At 33.4% G+C, this 18,924-nt stretch overlaps 2 protein-coding genes across 2 annotated transcripts; both read left to right on the top strand.

Annotated features, from left to right (window-relative positions):
* Nucleotides 1-1,060: 1,060 nt before the first annotated feature.
* GLA1 (Folylpolyglutamate synthetase family protein) lies at nucleotides 1,061-6,380 on the top strand. Its single transcript, XM_011086183.3, has 10 exons — nucleotides 1,061-1,470; nucleotides 2,309-2,406; nucleotides 2,533-2,683; nucleotides 2,826-2,888; nucleotides 3,283-3,444; nucleotides 3,816-4,007; nucleotides 4,138-4,237; nucleotides 5,127-5,258; nucleotides 5,566-5,697; nucleotides 5,912-6,380. Exons 1-10 carry the CDS (start codon nucleotides 1,180-1,182, stop codon nucleotides 6,259-6,261), a joined length of 1,671 nt encoding a protein of 556 aa, XP_011084485.1. The 5' UTR covers nucleotides 1,061-1,179; the 3' UTR covers nucleotides 6,262-6,380.
* An 8,951-nt stretch (nucleotides 6,381-15,331) lies between these two features.
* On the top strand, nucleotides 15,332-18,635 carry LOC105166727 (transcription factor SPEECHLESS). Its single transcript, XM_011086184.3, has 3 exons — nucleotides 15,332-16,050; nucleotides 16,724-17,266; nucleotides 18,348-18,635. The coding sequence occupies exons 1-3, from the start codon at nucleotides 15,613-15,615 to the stop codon at nucleotides 18,411-18,413; spliced, it is 1,047 nt and encodes a 348-aa protein (XP_011084486.1). The 5' UTR covers nucleotides 15,332-15,612; the 3' UTR covers nucleotides 18,414-18,635.
* The last annotated feature ends 289 nt before the right edge of the window (nucleotides 18,636-18,924 follow it).

The raw sequence follows: 18,924 nt of genomic DNA, 5'->3' as shown, positions 1-18,924 counted from the left end.
ACTTGTTCAAATGTATTGTAATTTTGTTACTTCTGCTCTTCATTTTCTAAGAGGAGATTCACTGCGTCATCTTTGTACAACTGAATATAAACTCCTCATCTCTTAAAAATAGATCTTGTTGTGAATTCACTAAAAATAGATGACATATATTTTATGCTAGTGTGTATATATAAAAATTGAATGAAAATATATATTTATTTTTAATTATTTTATTATTGATATATTGCATTTATCTAGTTATACTACAATTATTTGTTTGAAGTACAATAAGTATTAAATATGAAACTTTATTCAATGTCTTTTTGCCAATATCAATAAAAATTTCAGTCAATTTTGACTAATGAAAGAATCTATTTGTTAGTGAAAGCAAACATTAGAGGAGCAGGAGCTTCACTATGGTTGTATTCAATTTTTATTATGAGCTACCTAAAATATCCTTTTAGATTATGAATTACAATTATATAATATATTATAAAAATATTTATGGATTGTTATATTTTTATGAATTATTTTCTTTACCAACTCTGAGATTCTTTTACATTTTATGAACCACTCTTTTTAGGGGCAAATTAATGAGGATAAAGTAGTAATTTTTATCTTATTATTTATAAAGTTTATAATTATATATTTTATTTAGAGAATATTTATAATTTTTTTAATATTAAAAAATATTATAACTATGCTAAATCTCAAACAAAAAAATTGTAACTTGAAATTCACCCTAAGTTTAAATATTCATCAAAATATGAATGACGCCTAAAAATTATTATAAGAATGTAAAAGTACTAATGAGATTCAGACCCAAAATCCTCTAATATTATTGGTTGGATAATATTTATAAAAATGATAAAAGTACAAAATTCTAGAAAGAATAAGTAATAGAAATAATTAAAACAATATGTTTATTTTTGAATTAATTAGAATTTAATCGATTTAACTCCATATTGCTACCATGCAGTCGTGCTACAGAGACAAAAAAAAAAAAAAAAAAAATACTATTTGACTACATAAATAATTAGGTATATATAAATTTATATTTCCGAATTCACTTCTCAATTTATTATAAAATGTAATATTTCCCTTGGAACCACTTCCGGAGCTTGTGGTACAACTCTCCAAAGCTCTTCTCCATCCCTCTTCCTCTCACTCACAACTCTTGTCTTGCTCGTCTCTGTGAAGATGAAGATTCCCAGCATGGTGCGTTCACTCACAGCTCTGCAACTCAACAGACGAGGAATCCCACTTTTTGCTAATTCCACAACACTTCTTGACTCTCCAAGTCGTCCCTTCTCTACTGCATTACCGGAGAGCCAGGAACTGATCGAATTCATGGAGTACATGGAAAAGCTCAAAAACTACGAGAAAACAGGCGTGCCTAAAGGAGCCGGCACCGACTCCGGAGAGGGGTTCGATTTAGGCAGGATGAGGCGGTTGTTGCATAATCTGGGCAATCCTCAATCCAAATTCAAGGTCAGTCGTTATTTTAATTGTTTTTTGCTGAATTTCTCGGGTTTGGTGTTTATCGTTCTTTGCCTAGCACAGGGTTTCAGTGATTTGAGTCGAGTGGAAGAACAATGTTGATTCTTAGGGTTGAGTTCTTACCATGATTGATATTGTGATTAGTCTTTATTTTCTTTCTAGTGAACCACGCAAGCTCGTATAGCTTGATGCTTGCTTGTTTATGTCACCTTCTTTCGGTTATTGAGTTGAGTTTGTGGTGAACTCCAAAAGATTAACGGACTGAGGAATGGTGTTCAAGCTTTGTCTGATAAGTTATCAAATGAAGCTCAAGTAAGCTTTCAGGATACAATAGTAAGCCGCTATATTTCTTTGGTTTGTTCTCCAACCCTTTCGGGGTAATAAGAAGTAATGTGCAGGATTGTCTGTGTTTGTTTGAAAGGTATATTTACCGTGATTTCTTTCTGGTCATTCTCGGCCAAAAGGAAAAGACTTTTTGGTTTTTGTTTCCTTTTATTTTTTTTTGGTAACGTGAAAACCCATTCCACTAATCCTCATTCTATGTCCTTCAAAGTGTTCAAATTCTACAATTTCTTTAGTAAAACTGGAAATTATTCACAGTAGAAAATTATAAAATGTATGTTCTCTTTGGAGCTGGACTTTTGTGGCCTTGGATAGACAAGAGGCCTCTCTTCACTTGAATTTTGAGTTGTCGGAACTACCAAAGGGTGTCAGGTTGGGATGACTAATTAACTTAACGGCTTCTATGTGTGGAGTCCTGTATGTGGTTTTGGGTTTTCTTGCATGCCATATGAATTAGGAACTTAAATGGACAGAGATTGATTTTTAGGCTGTACATATTGCTGGTACCAAAGGCAAAGGATCAACTGCTGCATTTCTTTCCAGCATTTTACGTGCAGAAGGGTATTCTGTTGGTTGCTATACCAGGTATGGTCTGCGCTCCTGGTTGAGGGTATGTGATTGTAGAATCGGCGTGTTCATTTATCATGTCTAAAAACTTGGCTGCCTAAATTTTGCAAATGAAATGAGCAAGGGCTTTTTTTATTTAACCAGCCCGCATATACAAACTATTAGAGAGCGTATAACACTGGGAACAACTGGAGCACCAGTATCTGCAAAGACATTGAGTTCTCATTTTGACAAAATAAAGGAGGCTCTTGACATGGCAGTGAAACTGGAAAAGGGGCATCTCAGTCAGTTTGAGGTATACTCATTGATGGATAACTTTTCCTGTTGACTTATATGTGTGGTGTCTGTGATTTAATCATTTTAATTAAATCTGTTGATGATGCTGATCTTCACTGATTTTAGATCTGTCTGACTGAGGTGTTCTTTTGTTTGACAAGGTTCTCACTGCTGTAGCATTCAGCCTATTTGCTGAAGAGAGAGTTCATTTTGCAGTCATTGAGGTAGATTGTCTGCCTGACCCCTTTTACAAACAAACAAGGTGTTTCTCATATTCTAATAAATTGTCATAAAACAAGGTTCAACTTTGATAATCTGATGGAGCTATTAAATCTCAATAAACTTTTATTACGTGTTTTCTTTTGTCTTCTCAATGTCGAAATTTTGCTTAATTTGGCTTCCTGGTCTAAGATGGTAGATTCCACTCCCCATAAATTAACAGTGCTTCAGTATCAGGGTTCTCCGTTAGAGCTGGAACATAATTTTATGTCTCTCATTGTCTCATTCAATTTTTCCCCTTTCTCTACACCAGATCATGTAATCTATGTTTGCTAGAAAATAGTGGAAATCACCATCCAGATGTGGTATATACTCTAATTTATTTTCTTCAATGTATAGGCTGGACTAGGTGGATCACGGGATGCAACCAATGTAATTTCTAGCTCTGATCTGGCAGCATCAATCATTACAAATATAGGTGAAGAGCATCTGGCTGCACTTGGCGGATCATTGGAGAGTATTGCAGTTGCTAAATCAGGAATAATCAAAGAAGGACGTCCAGTTAGGTGGTTCTTGGAACTCCTTGCTGTAATAAATACATAAACTGTGTTAAGTTTTCAATTTGTGAGCAGACAGAAAGAGCAAGAGAACAAATACATCGTATAGAAACTTATGAAGCTTTTAAATTGTTAAAAATGCAAAAGAAACTTTAGAAGATTGAACTTTCGATGGTGGAGGAAAATTAAAAACACCTTCATCTGGAGCACAGTACCATGGTTTGACATTTACATTCTCGCTCTCGCTCTCGCTCTCTTTCTCAATCATCTATCTATTGCTATCTATCTACTATATATATATGTGTGTGTGTGTAAATGCATGGTTTTGTTCTGAATTAGCATATGTAATTCTGATTAATTGGTAAAAAATTTCAGCTCGTTCTAGGTGGGCCGTTCCTTCCACATATTGAGCATATTATTCGTGATAAGGCGTTGTTTATGCGTTCACCTGTAATATCAGCATCTGATCCTGGAAATAGAAGTGTTCTCAAAGGGTTTTCTAGATCATGTGAGACGCCTCGCCAATTATGCGATATTCTGCTTCTGATTGAGAAGGACCTTGAAGTGGTATGCCTTTGCATTATATTATGTGGTTCCTTGTCGAAAGTTTTCTATACAGCTAATTTGTTTTGATTTCTTAACTCAATTCTTGTTGGATTTCATAGAGCAATTTTAACATTAATTTGTAATATTCCAGTTCATTGAGTTGTTTGATGTACAATTACGGTTGCTTGGGTCTCACCAGCTTCAGAATGCTGCAACTGCTACTTGCACAGCCCTTTGCCTTCGTGATCAAGGTTTGAAAAAAGAAATTGTTATCAGTCTCTTTTTCCATAATATAGCATGAAGGTTATCTTTAACATGGACTACATTTCTGTTCATAGAATTTTGCTTTATATTCGTAAGTTGTTAGGATCCTTCAACAAAGAGATTATACTATAGCTCAACATTATTGCCCAGTCAAAGGACTAATGGTAAATGGAAAAATGGCTGAAATCAGTTGAAGGTAATGGTGAATGAAACAAGTATCTAAGTATATGTGATGTGGATTGATATAGGGTGTACATTTATCATGATTTCTTAATAGTTAACCAAGGATGATGGGGTGGCTTGAAATGGGTTTGAAATCATACTCAAGTATGAGGTACTGATATAACAGGGGTTGAATTCAGAATCTTGGTGGTTTCTGACCAGTATCTTCCGGCAAGCAACCCAGAATACAGGCGCTTGTCAGGTTTCAGAAAGACAAAAGAAGATTTACATCCAGTTCTAGCAACCCTCACCTTTTTATGAATCACTAAGCACAGTGGTCTTGTGTATCTTACTCGACTTATTTAAAGTTATTTTCAACTTCACCTGAAGAAAGTAAAATCATTGGTGTATATACTCTTATTGCTTCCAAAGGACATCTACTGGCATGAAGCATCTTCTAGTATCAATTGGAAAATTGCCTATATATGAATTTAACAATATAAGCTCTAACATGTCTGCTGGAAAATTTTCTTTTGAACTCTGGTGTTATTGGATAATATAATTTTACATCATGTCTGCTTTCAAGGTGGTCTTAGTGGAATTTGAAACTATTGAAATTTCTTCTGACTACAGATTCTAGTTTTCACTGCATCTAATATATGTAATGATTTTTGTGTTCTTAATCTTATCTCTATCCTTTTACAAATATGTCAGGATGGAAATTATCTGATGCATCCATTCGCAATGGTCTAGAATGTGCATATCTGCTTGGTAGAAGCCAATTTTTAACATCTAAGGAAGTGGAGATGCTAGGACTGCCAGGAGCAACTATACTGCTCGATGGAGGTCTGCTTCCAGTTTTGCGAAGACTTTCATTTTTGTACTACATGATAAGGCTTATGACAAGAAGCAGATAGATTAACAGGAGTGCTGTTCTCTTAAAGTTTTCAGGGCCATAACTTAATTTATAGTCCTTTGATTCCAATTATTATGTGTTCTTCCTTCAACATAAAAATACAAGCAAATTTCCAGAATCAAACTAAAGGATGAACTAGTTATTCATATTTCTATTTACTTTAGGCCACTCCTACCTAGATTGTGGCCCAGTGGATGAGAGACTTGTGCTAATGTTTATTACATCACTAATTTTCAGCCCATACCAAGGAATCTGCCCAAGCTTTGATGAACATGATTAAAGTGGCATTTCCTGAGGCAAGTTTGGTCCTTGTGGTTGCTATGGCGAATGACAAAGATCATTTAGGTTTTGCTCGAGTGCTACTTTCAGGTTAAGTATCTCTTTTGATTTATGTAAGACTTAATACTCCGTAAATAATTGTGAAATTAGGAAAAGGGGCAGTGCATTAAACTGGGGTGGTTTGTTGCTCACATGTCTTGACATTGTATTTTCTCAAATTAGCCTAATTATTTATCTTTTTCCTTTGTGCTGTTTAATCAGACATTCATTGCAACACCTAATAAAGCACTTGTGTCCTTTGCAGCTGGGTGCTTGGAAGCTGTGTGTTTCACTGAAATCGATATTGCTGGAGACAGATCACGTACGACTTCATCATCCTTGTTAAAAGATTCCTGGATACAAGCATGTACAGAGATGGGTTGTGATTTTCTTGACTGCAAAACTGCTAAGTACGAGTTCGTTGAGGATCAGCATAGTCAATTTGAAGGAAAAATGGGATGTCAATCCGTCTTGTTCGCTGAGGGATCATTAATGGATTCAATTAGACTTGGAAATGAGATCTTCAGTGCAAGATCTGGAACCCAAAGAGGGATAGTTGTGGTCACTGGATCTTTGCATATTGTTTCAGCTGTATTAGGTTCCCTCGAAGGATAAGTTGAAAACTTGCTATTCATTGTTTAATATATTTTCCAAATAAAGATTTGGTTATTAAAGTCCTGTTGACATCTGGGAATTGATTCATGAATATGTATAAAATTTCCATTATTCCATTATTAAGTGCTGTTAAGCTAGTACAAGTCAATGCCTATCCATTTGTATTTCCTCATTTGCTGAAATTTTAAGATTTCTTTAGCATTTATCACAAATTGGTTTAGTGAGACCTATGACAGGATTTAACAGTTTGTTGTTCTGCAGAAATACAATTAAGGTAACAAAGCATTGCCACTTAGTTTGAAGCCAAAATACCCAAACTGGATTGGTATTGTCACAGAATGAGGTACCTTTTTGGCTTTTGTTCATAAATTACACAATCTTTGCTGAACTGGATCAGCATTGAAGCAATGCGGTGTTCGTATCTTGTACATACGACAATGGCATCTCTTGGTCCCTACTTGTCTAGCATTGGATTCTAAGCTTAGCAAGATTTCAGTACATTACTATTGTTAAGCATTTTTATCTATACGAAATTTGCTGTTCGCTGTACGTGTTGTAGGTTGGAGGACCAACTCTGAAGATATGCTCCAACAGGTGGGATCACTTCCGCTACTGTTGCCTAGACTCTACTGTTTCCCGTTATGATATTTGCAAGTTGCTCTATTTGCCTGGTATGGTTTTTATCAGTACGCTGTTCCCCACCCCACCCAATCTTTAATAGAATTCTCTTCCTTATTCTGCTTAACGGCAAATGGAACTCTGTTAATAACTCCAAAAGTTACCAAGTTTTTATTTGCAGAAATTTTTTATGGTGAATCTTGCTTCATTTTGGCTTTAAACGGCCCCTATAGGCTTGTCTGTACAACAAACAACTTATTGAACTTTTCTTTCGAGTTCTTTACTTAGGTATCCACATCGCTGTATTTGGATAATTATTTTATATAATCGAGACAATACAGGTGTCGTGCATTACACAAATTATAATCAGCATATGCTTAACTTTTGGAATCAAAACTTTGGAGAAAAACAGATAATCTGAGAAAAACAACTGTACTCTTGACTACTTTTTTTTCCCTATATGTGAAAGCCATTACGGCTTGTACCTAAACTGAATAGGCTGAAAAACGGTCATATTGTTCGATTATATGACTGAAATCAAAGAAGGACAATGTGAAAAATGAACTAGGTTCAATATTATGCTAGACATTCGTGAAATGTTACATGGGCCTACACAGATGGAGCTTTATTTACTCTGCCAACCACCCTCTCTCATATAATTTTTCTTAGAACTCTCTTTTCTTTCATTTAGTCATAGCTACGTCGTTTTTCCTCATCTAATGTCCCGAACTATCAATTGTACTACCTAAAAAACCAAGTGGCGTAAGGACACTTTCCAAAACTCGTAGAACACCTTTCGAGCAATCCAAACACCATTTATGTCAAAAGGGGATAATTGGCTTGATACTGTAGACTGCTTGATTATATATTTGTATTTATCGGAAAACATATATGCCATTTACCTTAAGATTCTGCTAGTTGACTCGTGCTCAAATTTGAGTAGTCTCACCTAACTCCAGTGTCATCTATTAATGCACAGTACCTTGCATCAATGTAAAATATTGTAAACTGTAGTACAAATATTTTACTTGGAGCATCTAACTATTAAGTGAGGATTGGAACTGTAGCAACCTAAGTTTACATTTTTCTTCTCCGTTCCAGATATGTACATGTAAAAGCCAATGAATTTAATCTTACCAACCACAAAATTACTAGTCGAGTTATAACTTGTACCTGCTCCTCCAGTTTGAATTAGGTTGGGCAGTAACTGAAACAAAATGTCGTCAAAAACAGAAAATCAATGTCTCTTCTTTCATTAACAACATTCTTTTAAGATGTTTCTCGTGTTAATATTTTAGCATTACCAACCATGATACATGATATAAACGTTAAAATTACTAGTTGAGTATAACTTGTACCTGCTCCTCCAGTTTGAATTAGGTTGGGCAGTAACTGAAACAAAATGTCGTCAAAAACAGAAAATCAATGTCTCTTCTTTCATTAACAACATTCTTTTAAGATGTTTCTCATGTTAATATTTTAGCATTACCAGCCATGATACATGATATAAACGTTGGAAGTAGAATTTAATATACACTTCATACTCAAATACGCCTCTTTCTGATTTGTCAAATCTCCACAAAAGGTAAAGAACAACTGTACTTAGAAAGTAGGAACAGTCGAAGATATCATGTTTTATGTTAGAGCAACCAAAGGTGAAGCGCTACTTCCAATTAGTAGGACCAATCTTTTGTTATTTTGACACAGTTGTATGCTCACCATATGTTCTTTTCAGGGGCCCTGTACAACAATCACTTACTTCTTTTAACTCTGTACTGCCTTTGGTAGTTGCATCAGTTAGCTAGGCATTTAAGGTAAGATATATAGTTTGTTTTCTCTTGTGCGCTCCGTGATTGCTCCTTATAATCTTATTCGAATCATCTTGATCTCACTATTGATCCACGCGTCGAATTTGAGTAGATGATCCCTTCAAAGTTAGCACTTTCAAGGGATTGCCGGTGTTAGTGTGTGGAATTAGTTGCATTTATGACGCGCTATTTCGGATGGAAAAATGTTAAGACTGTGGAGCCTGATTGAACATTGATATAAACTTTATTGTTAGGGGTAAATTTCCATACTCTGGTATTTGATTCTTTTTTCTTATGTTCTGCATACTTTTTTACACGTTCTGTCATGTGATTTCGTGCAAAAATACAGCATCCCTTCTTTTACCATCATATATACACATAAAAAAAGACCACGACACCATCATATATCATGATCGTGTATATGTGTTTTTGTGCATATAAGTATTTTAAAGTTATGGAGCGCAGTAAAGGAGGGCTGCACCTGCACCCATAGCTGCTATAATGCGAGACGGGGACGTGACAGCAAAATGGGCCATGGGAAATCTACCTAGCAATCAAGTGAGTGGAGCCGTTGCTGCGTCTCAACGGACATTAAATCGCCCGGAAATCCAGCTCCAAGCATCAATTTTCTTACCGGCGTGAACACATGGTAATTGTTAGTTACAACAATCTCTCTTGAAAGGTAGTGTTGAATTGTTCAGTATACCTATCTTCTTTACAAAACTATGAGAACACCCCTGTCCCCTCCCACATTTTCTCCGTTAAAAGAACCCCATGGATAGATACCTCCCTACGTTTTCATGCAAATCCTGCACATTAAATCTTTCTGTTATAAGTAGGTGAAATATGAAATTTAAACCCAAAACCTCTTGTTCAACCCTGTTCGAATAACATGTTAAATGACCATTTCATCTAAAAAATTTAGACTATTAGAGATGGGAATCGTTTACAATTTAATATCTCAACAACCACCCAATTCGATAAACTAGGGCGGCACATAAATATTGGAAAGAAGGGTGTAGCCAGTAATTACATAAAGGGTAAACTACAACGCGTTTCTCCAAAAAAAGTTTGATATAATTAAAAATACCTCATCATTGTTTGAAAAATTGCAATACCCCCTTGATATTTGATGATTACCCTTGAATGAGGTTTGCAATTGTCAACTTACTCTTGTGGTATTTTTTTTCATTTTTTCTTTTTTAAAAAAACTAATATATCGTAAAAAAAAACCGAACAAGGTGGATGAAAAAATTGTAAAAAAATTATCCGTTTAGTCCATTTTTTTAAATTAAATAAAATTATAATTTATAATTCACAAATGCATTTTGGTCAGTTCACTATAAAAAATGAAGAGGTAATTACACTCCTCCCCCTTGAGGTTTGATGTAATTATACGTAAACTCTTTGTGGTTTGGGAAATTACATTTAACATCCCAGAGATTTGCTTCTGTCTAATAAATAAGTCTCTCCGTTGGTCAAAATCTATTGAATTTGCTGATACTAACAAAAAAAAAAAACTATATTAACCCTTGATTGACTTATTACTAACTTCTTACAGGCCAAATACATCTTTTTATAATCAAGTTATGCTCATACGTCTCCACACGTTAATGCATCTTCATTGTTATAAGGGTGGGTTAGTTCGAAAAAAATGTTTGACCTGCAATAATCAAGTAATCAGTCAACAAAGGGTAAATATCCATTTGTATTCAGTTTTTTGTTAACATTAATAAATTTAGTGAATTTTGACTAACGAATGGACTTATTTATTAGCCAGAAACAAACTTTAAGGTGCTAGATATAATTTTTCAATCATAGAGGGTCTACGTGTAATTATACCAAACTTCAAGAGAAGGGAGTGTAATTATCCCAAAAATAAACACAAACATAATAGATTAGGCTACTTGTTAGACGATGGTTAAAATTAAGGGGTATTGATAATTTTTAAAATGACGGTGAGTATTTACAATTATATTAAACTTAAAAAAAGCTGGTTAATTTAGCCTTACACTAAACTAAAGAAGAAAGGGTTGGTGTTGGATAACGGCGAGTGTGATGTCATGCGTTGCATTGGGTGTGCTTTTAATGATGGTTTTAGAGTGGGTAATGAAAGAGGGAGGACCCCTCCCTATTTACTCCACTTGTTTTAGTAGAGAATTTTGTCCCACATAAGTAATAATTTCTGATAAACTGTTACCACAGGAAATTAAAAACGAATATTCATAATATCTCCATAGGCTTCTTGAAAATTGGATTAAATGCCATTTATATTCCCTGACAAAAACTGGAATTTCTTTCTGAGGTGAGTAACTCTTGTGATAGGTACATTGTTCATTTTATGATTATTATTCTCTGCAAACCACTTAATAACTATTGGAAGATATTATGCAATTTTTTTGAAATTAAGACGAGTTCTTTTAAATTCCAGGAATTTCGATATATCATCCTCCTATAACATTCCATCATCCACACTCTATTTTATTCAAAACTAAAAACAAGTCATCTTAAGCAACTATAAACATAGGACAACTCTTTGTCAAAAATAAGTTGGATTGAAATAAATGCAATTAATCAATCATAGCAAAATGATTCACCAATTACTACAAAACTGTGATTTTCCTAAACTGGAACGCACTCCCACGCACGCACGTACTACTTTGTCCACTTCTACTGTAGTCTTCCCCCTACTCCTTTCTAACAACACACACAAAACACACTCCACTCATCTTGTAATAGTGGTGCAGTAAATGTTAACTAAATGCTTAGCAATTGAAACACCACCAAAATTTCAAGTAACATAGGGGGGGTGGGGGTGGGGGTGGGGGTAGGGTTGCGCACGGAGATACCGTGTTCTGTGGCTGCGCATTAAAAGCCATCTTCTTGAAGCTCCCCTTGTTCAGACACAAGTTGCAGGGGTACTGAGACACTGCTGCACTCCTTTCTTCCTCATTTATTACAACCACCTACTAAATATGTGTACACATGCATCTATGTACATACATGTATATACGCTCTTCTTTGTGTGTGCATATTTGTTTGAATGTCGTGTCGACGAGCTTTGTTGTTTTGCGTTGTGTTTGCTTGCTTTGATTCTTTGTAATTGTCGGTTCTTGTATCGTACTATGCTTAACATTATAGACCCTATTTGATTTAGAATTTATCTAAAGGGTTTGATGGTTTAATATCTCGAGAATGGTAGAAAATTCAAAATCCTAAGGATGAGAAATCTCTCAATTATAGGGTATCATATGATTTTTGGATAAAGTTCACCGCTACCATCTGAATTAACAGTAAAGAATCATTCTTCTCGCTGAACATCGTTGAAATAGTACTCAAATTATAGGGATTGATGAGTTAAATGTTTATTAAATCAAATAATTGTCATTCCATAATATACTTAGGTAAAGTTTACCAACTCTATAGTTGGAAGTAAAAAAAAAAATAAAGGACTTGATTGAAAAGATGATTTGAAGGAAGAAACCAAATGGGGCAAAGAGGACAAGAGAGTGGAAAATAAGTCATTGTCACACACTCATCACAAAAAGGAATGTCATTGTCACTCATGATATGATGATCCCTTTGTTTGTCTTAGAAAGATACACTTGTCTGGATGTACAATTAATCATCAAGGTTGCTTAATTTGTCTTTCTTTGGTTTTCAAAATCCTTGTACAAGAATTAAAATTGTTTTTTATTATATTCATGTCGGTCTTTTTAAATTATATAATTTTATATATTTTTTTAATTTTTTTTAGAATTATCTTTATGAACTATCCACCCTCATTTTTCTTCCCAATTAGAATTCAACAAAAGTAGAATAGTAGTTTTTAAAAAAAAAATGATATATCATATTACTAGCTATATATAATCCCATCCAGCAACCCTTTAACTGCAAGTTGCCATCATGCACATTATTATTGTATATATATATATATATATATGTTGGGGTTCTTGAATTCAGTGAATTTAGGCATTCATTACATAACTGTCACCAAGATATATATTGTGCAGTTTAAAGTTGATAAGATGTTAATTATATATATAGCCAAGGAACAAACAGTCCCTTCTACAGTTATGCATTCATTTGTGGCCATTTTAATTTGCAGTCATCATGATTTCGTTTATCACTTGAAAAGGAATTGTAAAGCCCAGAGACAGAGAGAGAGAGAGAGATTGGACGGTCTTGAAAAATTATGAATGATAAATTAAAAAAATAAATTTATATCAATCAAATCAAATTACGTACAATAAGTGATTGGATATACACATAACAAGTTCGTAATATACGGTGGTAGTTGATGGCCCCCAATTATTATACAGTCGTGTCTGATCAATCGAACTGATGTCTATCACCAAAATGGTATTTTTTTAGTTGAAATGATGCGTCCATTTGGGTGTACTGTTTGCGTTCATTTGGTTGAAAAGTCATAATGTTTCAAAAGCATCTTTTCTTTTATTGGGCATGTTCTTCAATTATGCCTATCTGATTTCTATAAATAGGCTTCTCTAATTTGATTTCATTAAATTAAATCAATGGAATAAATTCATTCCAGAGCATTTTTAAGCAATAAAAATATCTTATCTTTTATTGAGAGAGTTTCAAAATCTTTTTTTGGTCCGTAGTTTCTCCAAGTTTTGTAGTGTTGCTATTTTAAAATTGTAAACTGTTGTATCTTGGTAGATAAACTGTCGTTTTTGTTAGCACTAGAATGGGACAATAGATTTTAAAGATAAAGAATCTAACTCTTGCTTCGACTTCATAATACACAACTCCAGCTCATCCCTAATTTTTCATATCAAATAATTACACCACCCTTTTTTATGTTTGGTGAGCTACATGTAAAATTCATATAATTAGTTTTTCCCCCCAATTTGAGAAAAATATTTATTATTAATTTTTGAATTAATTGTATATAAATGAATCATACTCCGTCCCAATGTTTGTTGGAAATAAAACATTAATATTTTAAATTATTAAAAAATTTCCAAATATGGGTTAAGAAGTATCCGATACGTTATGATTATTTTGAAATTTGAATAATGTGAAATGTAGATATTATTTAAATTCCATCCAACGACTCACAATCTATCTTTGAGAGTAAATAATATATTTATTCTTTATAAAAGAAACTACTTACCAAGATCTTGGGTAATAAATTCTCATCCATCGGCTCTGCCATTGCCAACCCTAAATTAAATAAAAAATAATATTAATAATATATTGAATAAAATTATTAATGTGGAGTAATAATAAATGATGTGAGCAATGGAATAATTCAAAGGAAAAAATGGCAGGTATGGAGTCAATTAATTTGAAGGTTGGATCCCTCATGAACGTGGGACCCCACCCCCCCCCCCCCCATTAATATTTATTTCATATCAATTCCTCTCTCTCTCTCTCTATATATATATATATATGTCGATACAGACATTCCTAAATACACCAATGTTATGCCATGTCCTATTCAATATTCAAACTATATTTCTGCGTATACATACATATATATATATCTCTTTTTTTAGTATAAATTGTGATATGCTTCTCTATATTTGTCATAATTATAAATATTATTTTATTTTTTTTAAAAATTATAAATATCTTTCTAAAATTAAAGGTCATTTAACAAATACCGACCTATAATGGACTGTCACAATGGGGTATTTTTTTATACAGACATTAATTTTAGAGAAGTATTTGTAGTTTTTCAAAAAATGAGAGTACTTGTAATTATGACAAATATCAGGATAACCCATTATAATTTTTTTTATATATCTAATTGTGTCAAAATATTTCTTGAACTAGCTCTATAATTTATGTTTTCGAGCATTAATTTCTTATACTAATTAAAGTGTATAATTACTTACACATATATTTTCTTAAATATGACTAAAGTTTGTGGTTGAAATATAAAATGAAACCTGATTATTTCAATAATTTTTTTGGTTTTAACTTTCGCCAGAAGAATAAAAAAAAAAAAAAAACTTTTGATTTTTGATTTTAAAATAGTAAATGGAACTGAGGATAAAAGTTGAATAAAAATACTTTTGATTTTTGAATCTCAGGAATTAAAATTACACTCCAGACTTACGTCACTATCATATATATAGTTAATTATTTATGGGGTAATTAATGTTATATTTGAGTTTTAAAAAAAAAGCAATCATATTTCATTATTATAGAGAAATGAAACGAGCAAAAGATTTTATTTTCTGTCCATCATATAATTTTGAAGTCATTTAAAATTGAGATCTTCCAATCGCAATGTTGTAAGTTCAAATCCCACAAATACATGTGAGTATAGGTCTACTTCTATATATAGTAGTTTGTTTTTTTTGTCATGTCTGAGCGTATTTGTTGATCTGAATTATTGATGTATTGAATCAATTTTTTGAATTTAAATATATCGAATGATGTAATGAATCATATACTAATAAAACATTTCCTATCCTAGTCTGTTGGTATAAAAATAATAGTATCATCTGACTGACTATTTTTCTTGAATTGTATATTTATTATACTTATATTATGCTTTTATCATATAATACACCTCAAACTCAATCTAACTTAAAATTTCGCCTCGTTATATATATATATATATTATATACGCGTTCTCTCTCTGTCTGTCTGAAAGTTGTTCTTCTATTATATATTGTATATACACTAAAACCCTATCCCGCTCCAATTATGTCACTCTCTCCTTCCAATTTTTCCATCTGATTCTCTCAACCCCACTTTTCCTTTCCAAACATCCAACGCTTAATCACCCTTCCAAACACAACCAATTTCAACTCTAAAAGCGCGTCGATGGTGACGGTTTGGTCCCTTTCAAATCTCTCCAAATAACATTTCTTGGCAGCTTCCTGTTCTTGTTGTTGTGGTAATCCGTCGACTTTTTCTAAGCTGTTTTGTTTCATTGAACAAGATGGAGACTGAGGGTTTATCGGATTTCTTCGAAGAAGCTGACTTCCGCGACGCCACCAGCAGCAGCTTCTCCAACGCAGACGTCGACATTTTCAGCGTTCTTGAAGCTTGGGAGACAGTTGAAGTATCAGCTAAAGCTGGCGGAGTAGACGAGACGAATCATGATCATGAGCGCAGCAGCTTTGAGTTTCAAAATTCATCAGCTTATAATTTAAGTTTCCAACAAGAATCGGATGAGACGGAGCTGCCTGCGCCTTCTAAGTATTCTCCTCCTCACTGCAAGAGGCAGAAGCTGATTGGCGCTGCAGCTTCTGCGGAAGATGAATTAGGTGGACAGCACCGAGTTTCTCACATTACGGTGGAGAGAAACCGCCGGAAGCAGATGAATGAGCATCTCTCCGTCCTTCGCTCTTTGATGCCTTGCTTTTATGTCAAAAGAGTAATCATCATTATTTCATTTACCGCTTAACTAATTAAACAAAATACTCCTTTTTTTTTTTTTCTTTTCCAGACTGGTGGGTGTAAAATTCTCATCGAAATAAATCACAAAACAGATGTAATACATCATTTCTTTTAACTGTATTTCAACTAATTATACGATAAATGTTTCTGTATTTATCATATAGTTAATTCTACAGGTTCAACCAGTTGAATTAAAATTTCCTCTAGTACTATGATTATACGATTTTTATTCAACAGAAACTATAGCTTATATATATATATATATATATATAATCCATACAATATATGCGTCTTCAACTCCTAAATTTAGGGTATGTTTGATTTTTGTTAAAAATATTAATTTGACCCTTTAATTAGTTGGTGATGGTAGTAATTTGAGTTCCGTTATTTTGTTTTAATTCGTCTTTATTTTAAAAAACTTAAGGTGATCCAAACGCATCAAATATCATACCATCTTTTTGCTTAAACATACATATATACATATGAAAAATAGAAGGATTATTTAAAATTTGTTACTCTCTTCTTGATTTCATTTTTCTCTGTTATAGTCAGTAATTTCATTTGAGTGAACCACGTACCCTTTCTTTCTACGTCGAATTACCTATATATATTTAGCATCATTTTATTTTACTAATTGTTATTCATTTTAGGGCGACCAAGCGTCCATAATTGGGGGAGTAGTAGACTACATTCACGAACTGCAACAAGTGCTGCAATCCCTCGAAGCCAAGAAGCAAAGGAAAGCCTATACCGAAGTTTTAAGCCCGAGGCCCGTTTCTAGCCCGAGGCCTTTGCCACTGAGCCCACGAAAGCCTCCACTCAGCCAGCCCATAAGCCCGAGTACCCCCCAACCAAGCAGCCCCTACAAGCCCTGGATGCACCAGCAGCAACAGCTCCCCGTTTACTTGAATTCACCGTCTCTCCCCAGTCCGGTCGTCGACCCGTCTCCTTGCAACTCCTCCACTTCCTCCATTAATGATGCCGTCAATGAGCTCGTGGCCAACTCAAAATCAGCCGTGGCTGAAGTTGAGGTGAAGTTTTCGGGCCCAAATCTGCTGCTCAAGACGGTGTCGCATCGCATTCCGGGCCAAGCAGTCAAGATTATTTCCGCGCTGGAAGAACTCGCCCTGGAAATCCTCCATGTCAGCATCAGCACGGTCGAGGAGACAATGCTCAATTCTTTCACTATTAAGGTAAACAAAAATACATATAAATCTTTAATTTACAAATTTATATACATTTTTGTGTCATATTATTATTATTTAATTAAAGTTCATTATTATAGTTAAATATTTTATATCATTTGGAAATTGGAACCATACCTATAGCTATACTGAATTGTCTGAATTCGACCATATCAAAATTAATTATACAATTTGTTAATATAAAAATAATTCTTTTTCATTATCTACTAAATCTAGTAGTAATTCTTTCTTGGAAACATTTATAATAAACTCATGTATATATATATATGTACTATGTTGTATTTATCTTAGTAGTAAAGTCTGAAATATGTGGTATAAAATTTTGATGGTATCTCCCTCAAGATATATCTATGAACATGAACATGACAAGCAAGAAATGGTAAGAAAATTTTGAGCAATAGTACAAATGAGGCTACAATTACAAGGTAGAGGTCCTTGTAATGATTACAGCTGACAGTGCAATGCAATATTATGCTGTCATACCAATCCCCATCAAATGGTTAAGTTTGCACCTGCCTAGGAAACAACCCTTTTCACTCTCAAAATTTACTACACTTTTCTTGTCTTACCTACCTCTCATATATATATGCATGTAAATTTACTATTAATGTTGTTTGATTTATTACAAACCTGAAATTGTGGTATTAGTTTCATACTTTAAATGGGATTTCAAATAATTAATTAGTAATGCATTAATATTATAATGTTAGAGATATTAATCAGGCAAAACTACATTTTTTATCCTATAATTATAGGTCATTATTTTTTTTCTGTAACTTATTTATATCTTTAATACTTTCTTTTATAAATCTATTCATTTTCGGGCAAATTTAGTTCTGTGTCGATAATTTTGATGGTAACGACATTGAGATCTAATCCAATGTGAATGGGACTAAAATTGTCAATATATGATTAAAGTTGTCAAAAAAAAAACTAAACGTGAAATATTCAGACTAAATTAGTCAAAAACAAATTAACTATGTAAATGGAACCACAATTTACTTATATATATATATATGTTTATAATATATTTATAATGATTGGGATGTGTTGTGGCTTGTGTTGGTAGATTGGGATTGAATGCCAGCTTAGTGCAGAAGAATTGGCTCAGCAAATTCAGCAGACATTCTGCTAGCTAGCTAGGAAGTGCGACTCTTCTTCTATTTGCACTTGGAAACGCGACACTAATAAAGCAAATGTGGGGAAGCGTTAGAATTAACACGACTAGTTGCTACTATCTTTTATTTTAATTGTTAACATGAGAGTTCAGAGTAGTGGGTACTGATTATATCATATCATGTAGATTAATTACAGATAATCGTGATTAATTACAGTTTGTAGTTGAAGTTGCTGTTCACCTTTTCAATTTATGATATCTCGTCATTTACCATCTAACAATTCTCTCTTTCTTTCTTTTCCCCTTATTTCTTGTCTAGTTATCATTTGGAATAATATTCCACTTAATTTCCACCTTTTTATTTATTTTATTTTATTTTTTTCCTTTTGTGTACTATTGAGGTATTTTCTGGTTTAAATAAAAATGCAAGTTTTCGGTAGCTTTTTGTCAAAAATTAAGTTTTATTGAAAATTTTCATCCAACCTCTAAAAGTACAAAAAATTCTAATTTTAGTCCAGTAAGTATGAGA

Source organism: Sesamum indicum, linkage group LG7 (genome assembly GCF_026168435.1).
Source record: "Sesamum indicum cultivar Baizhima isolate 11 linkage group LG7, ASM2616843v1, whole genome shotgun sequence".
NCBI classification, from domain to species: Eukaryota; Viridiplantae; Streptophyta; class Magnoliopsida; order Lamiales; family Pedaliaceae; genus Sesamum; species Sesamum indicum.
The sequence above is the reverse complement of the archived record's forward strand: the minus strand, read 5'-3'. Positions and strand labels throughout refer to the sequence as shown.

Coding starts and splice junctions, on each gene's coding strand:
- GLA1 (XM_011086183.3), top strand. CDS start 1,180: ATGAAGATTCCCAGCATGGTGCGTTCACTCACAGCTCTGCAACTCAAC. Junction 2,407..2,532: donor TCTGTTGGTTGCTATACCAG/GTATGGTCTGCG, acceptor TTATTTAACCAG/CCCGCATATACAAACTATTA. Junction 2,889..3,282: donor TTCATTTTGCAGTCATTGAG/GTAGATTGTCTG, acceptor TTCAATGTATAG/GCTGGACTAGGTGGATCACG.
- LOC105166727 (XM_011086184.3), top strand. CDS start 15,613: ATGGAGACTGAGGGTTTATCGGATTTCTTCGAAGAAGCTGACTTCCGC. Junction 16,051..16,723: donor CTTGCTTTTATGTCAAAAGA/GTAATCATCATT, acceptor TATTCATTTTAG/GGCGACCAAGCGTCCATAAT. Junction 17,267..18,347: donor TCAATTCTTTCACTATTAAG/GTAAACAAAAAT, acceptor TTGTGTTGGTAG/ATTGGGATTGAATGCCAGCT.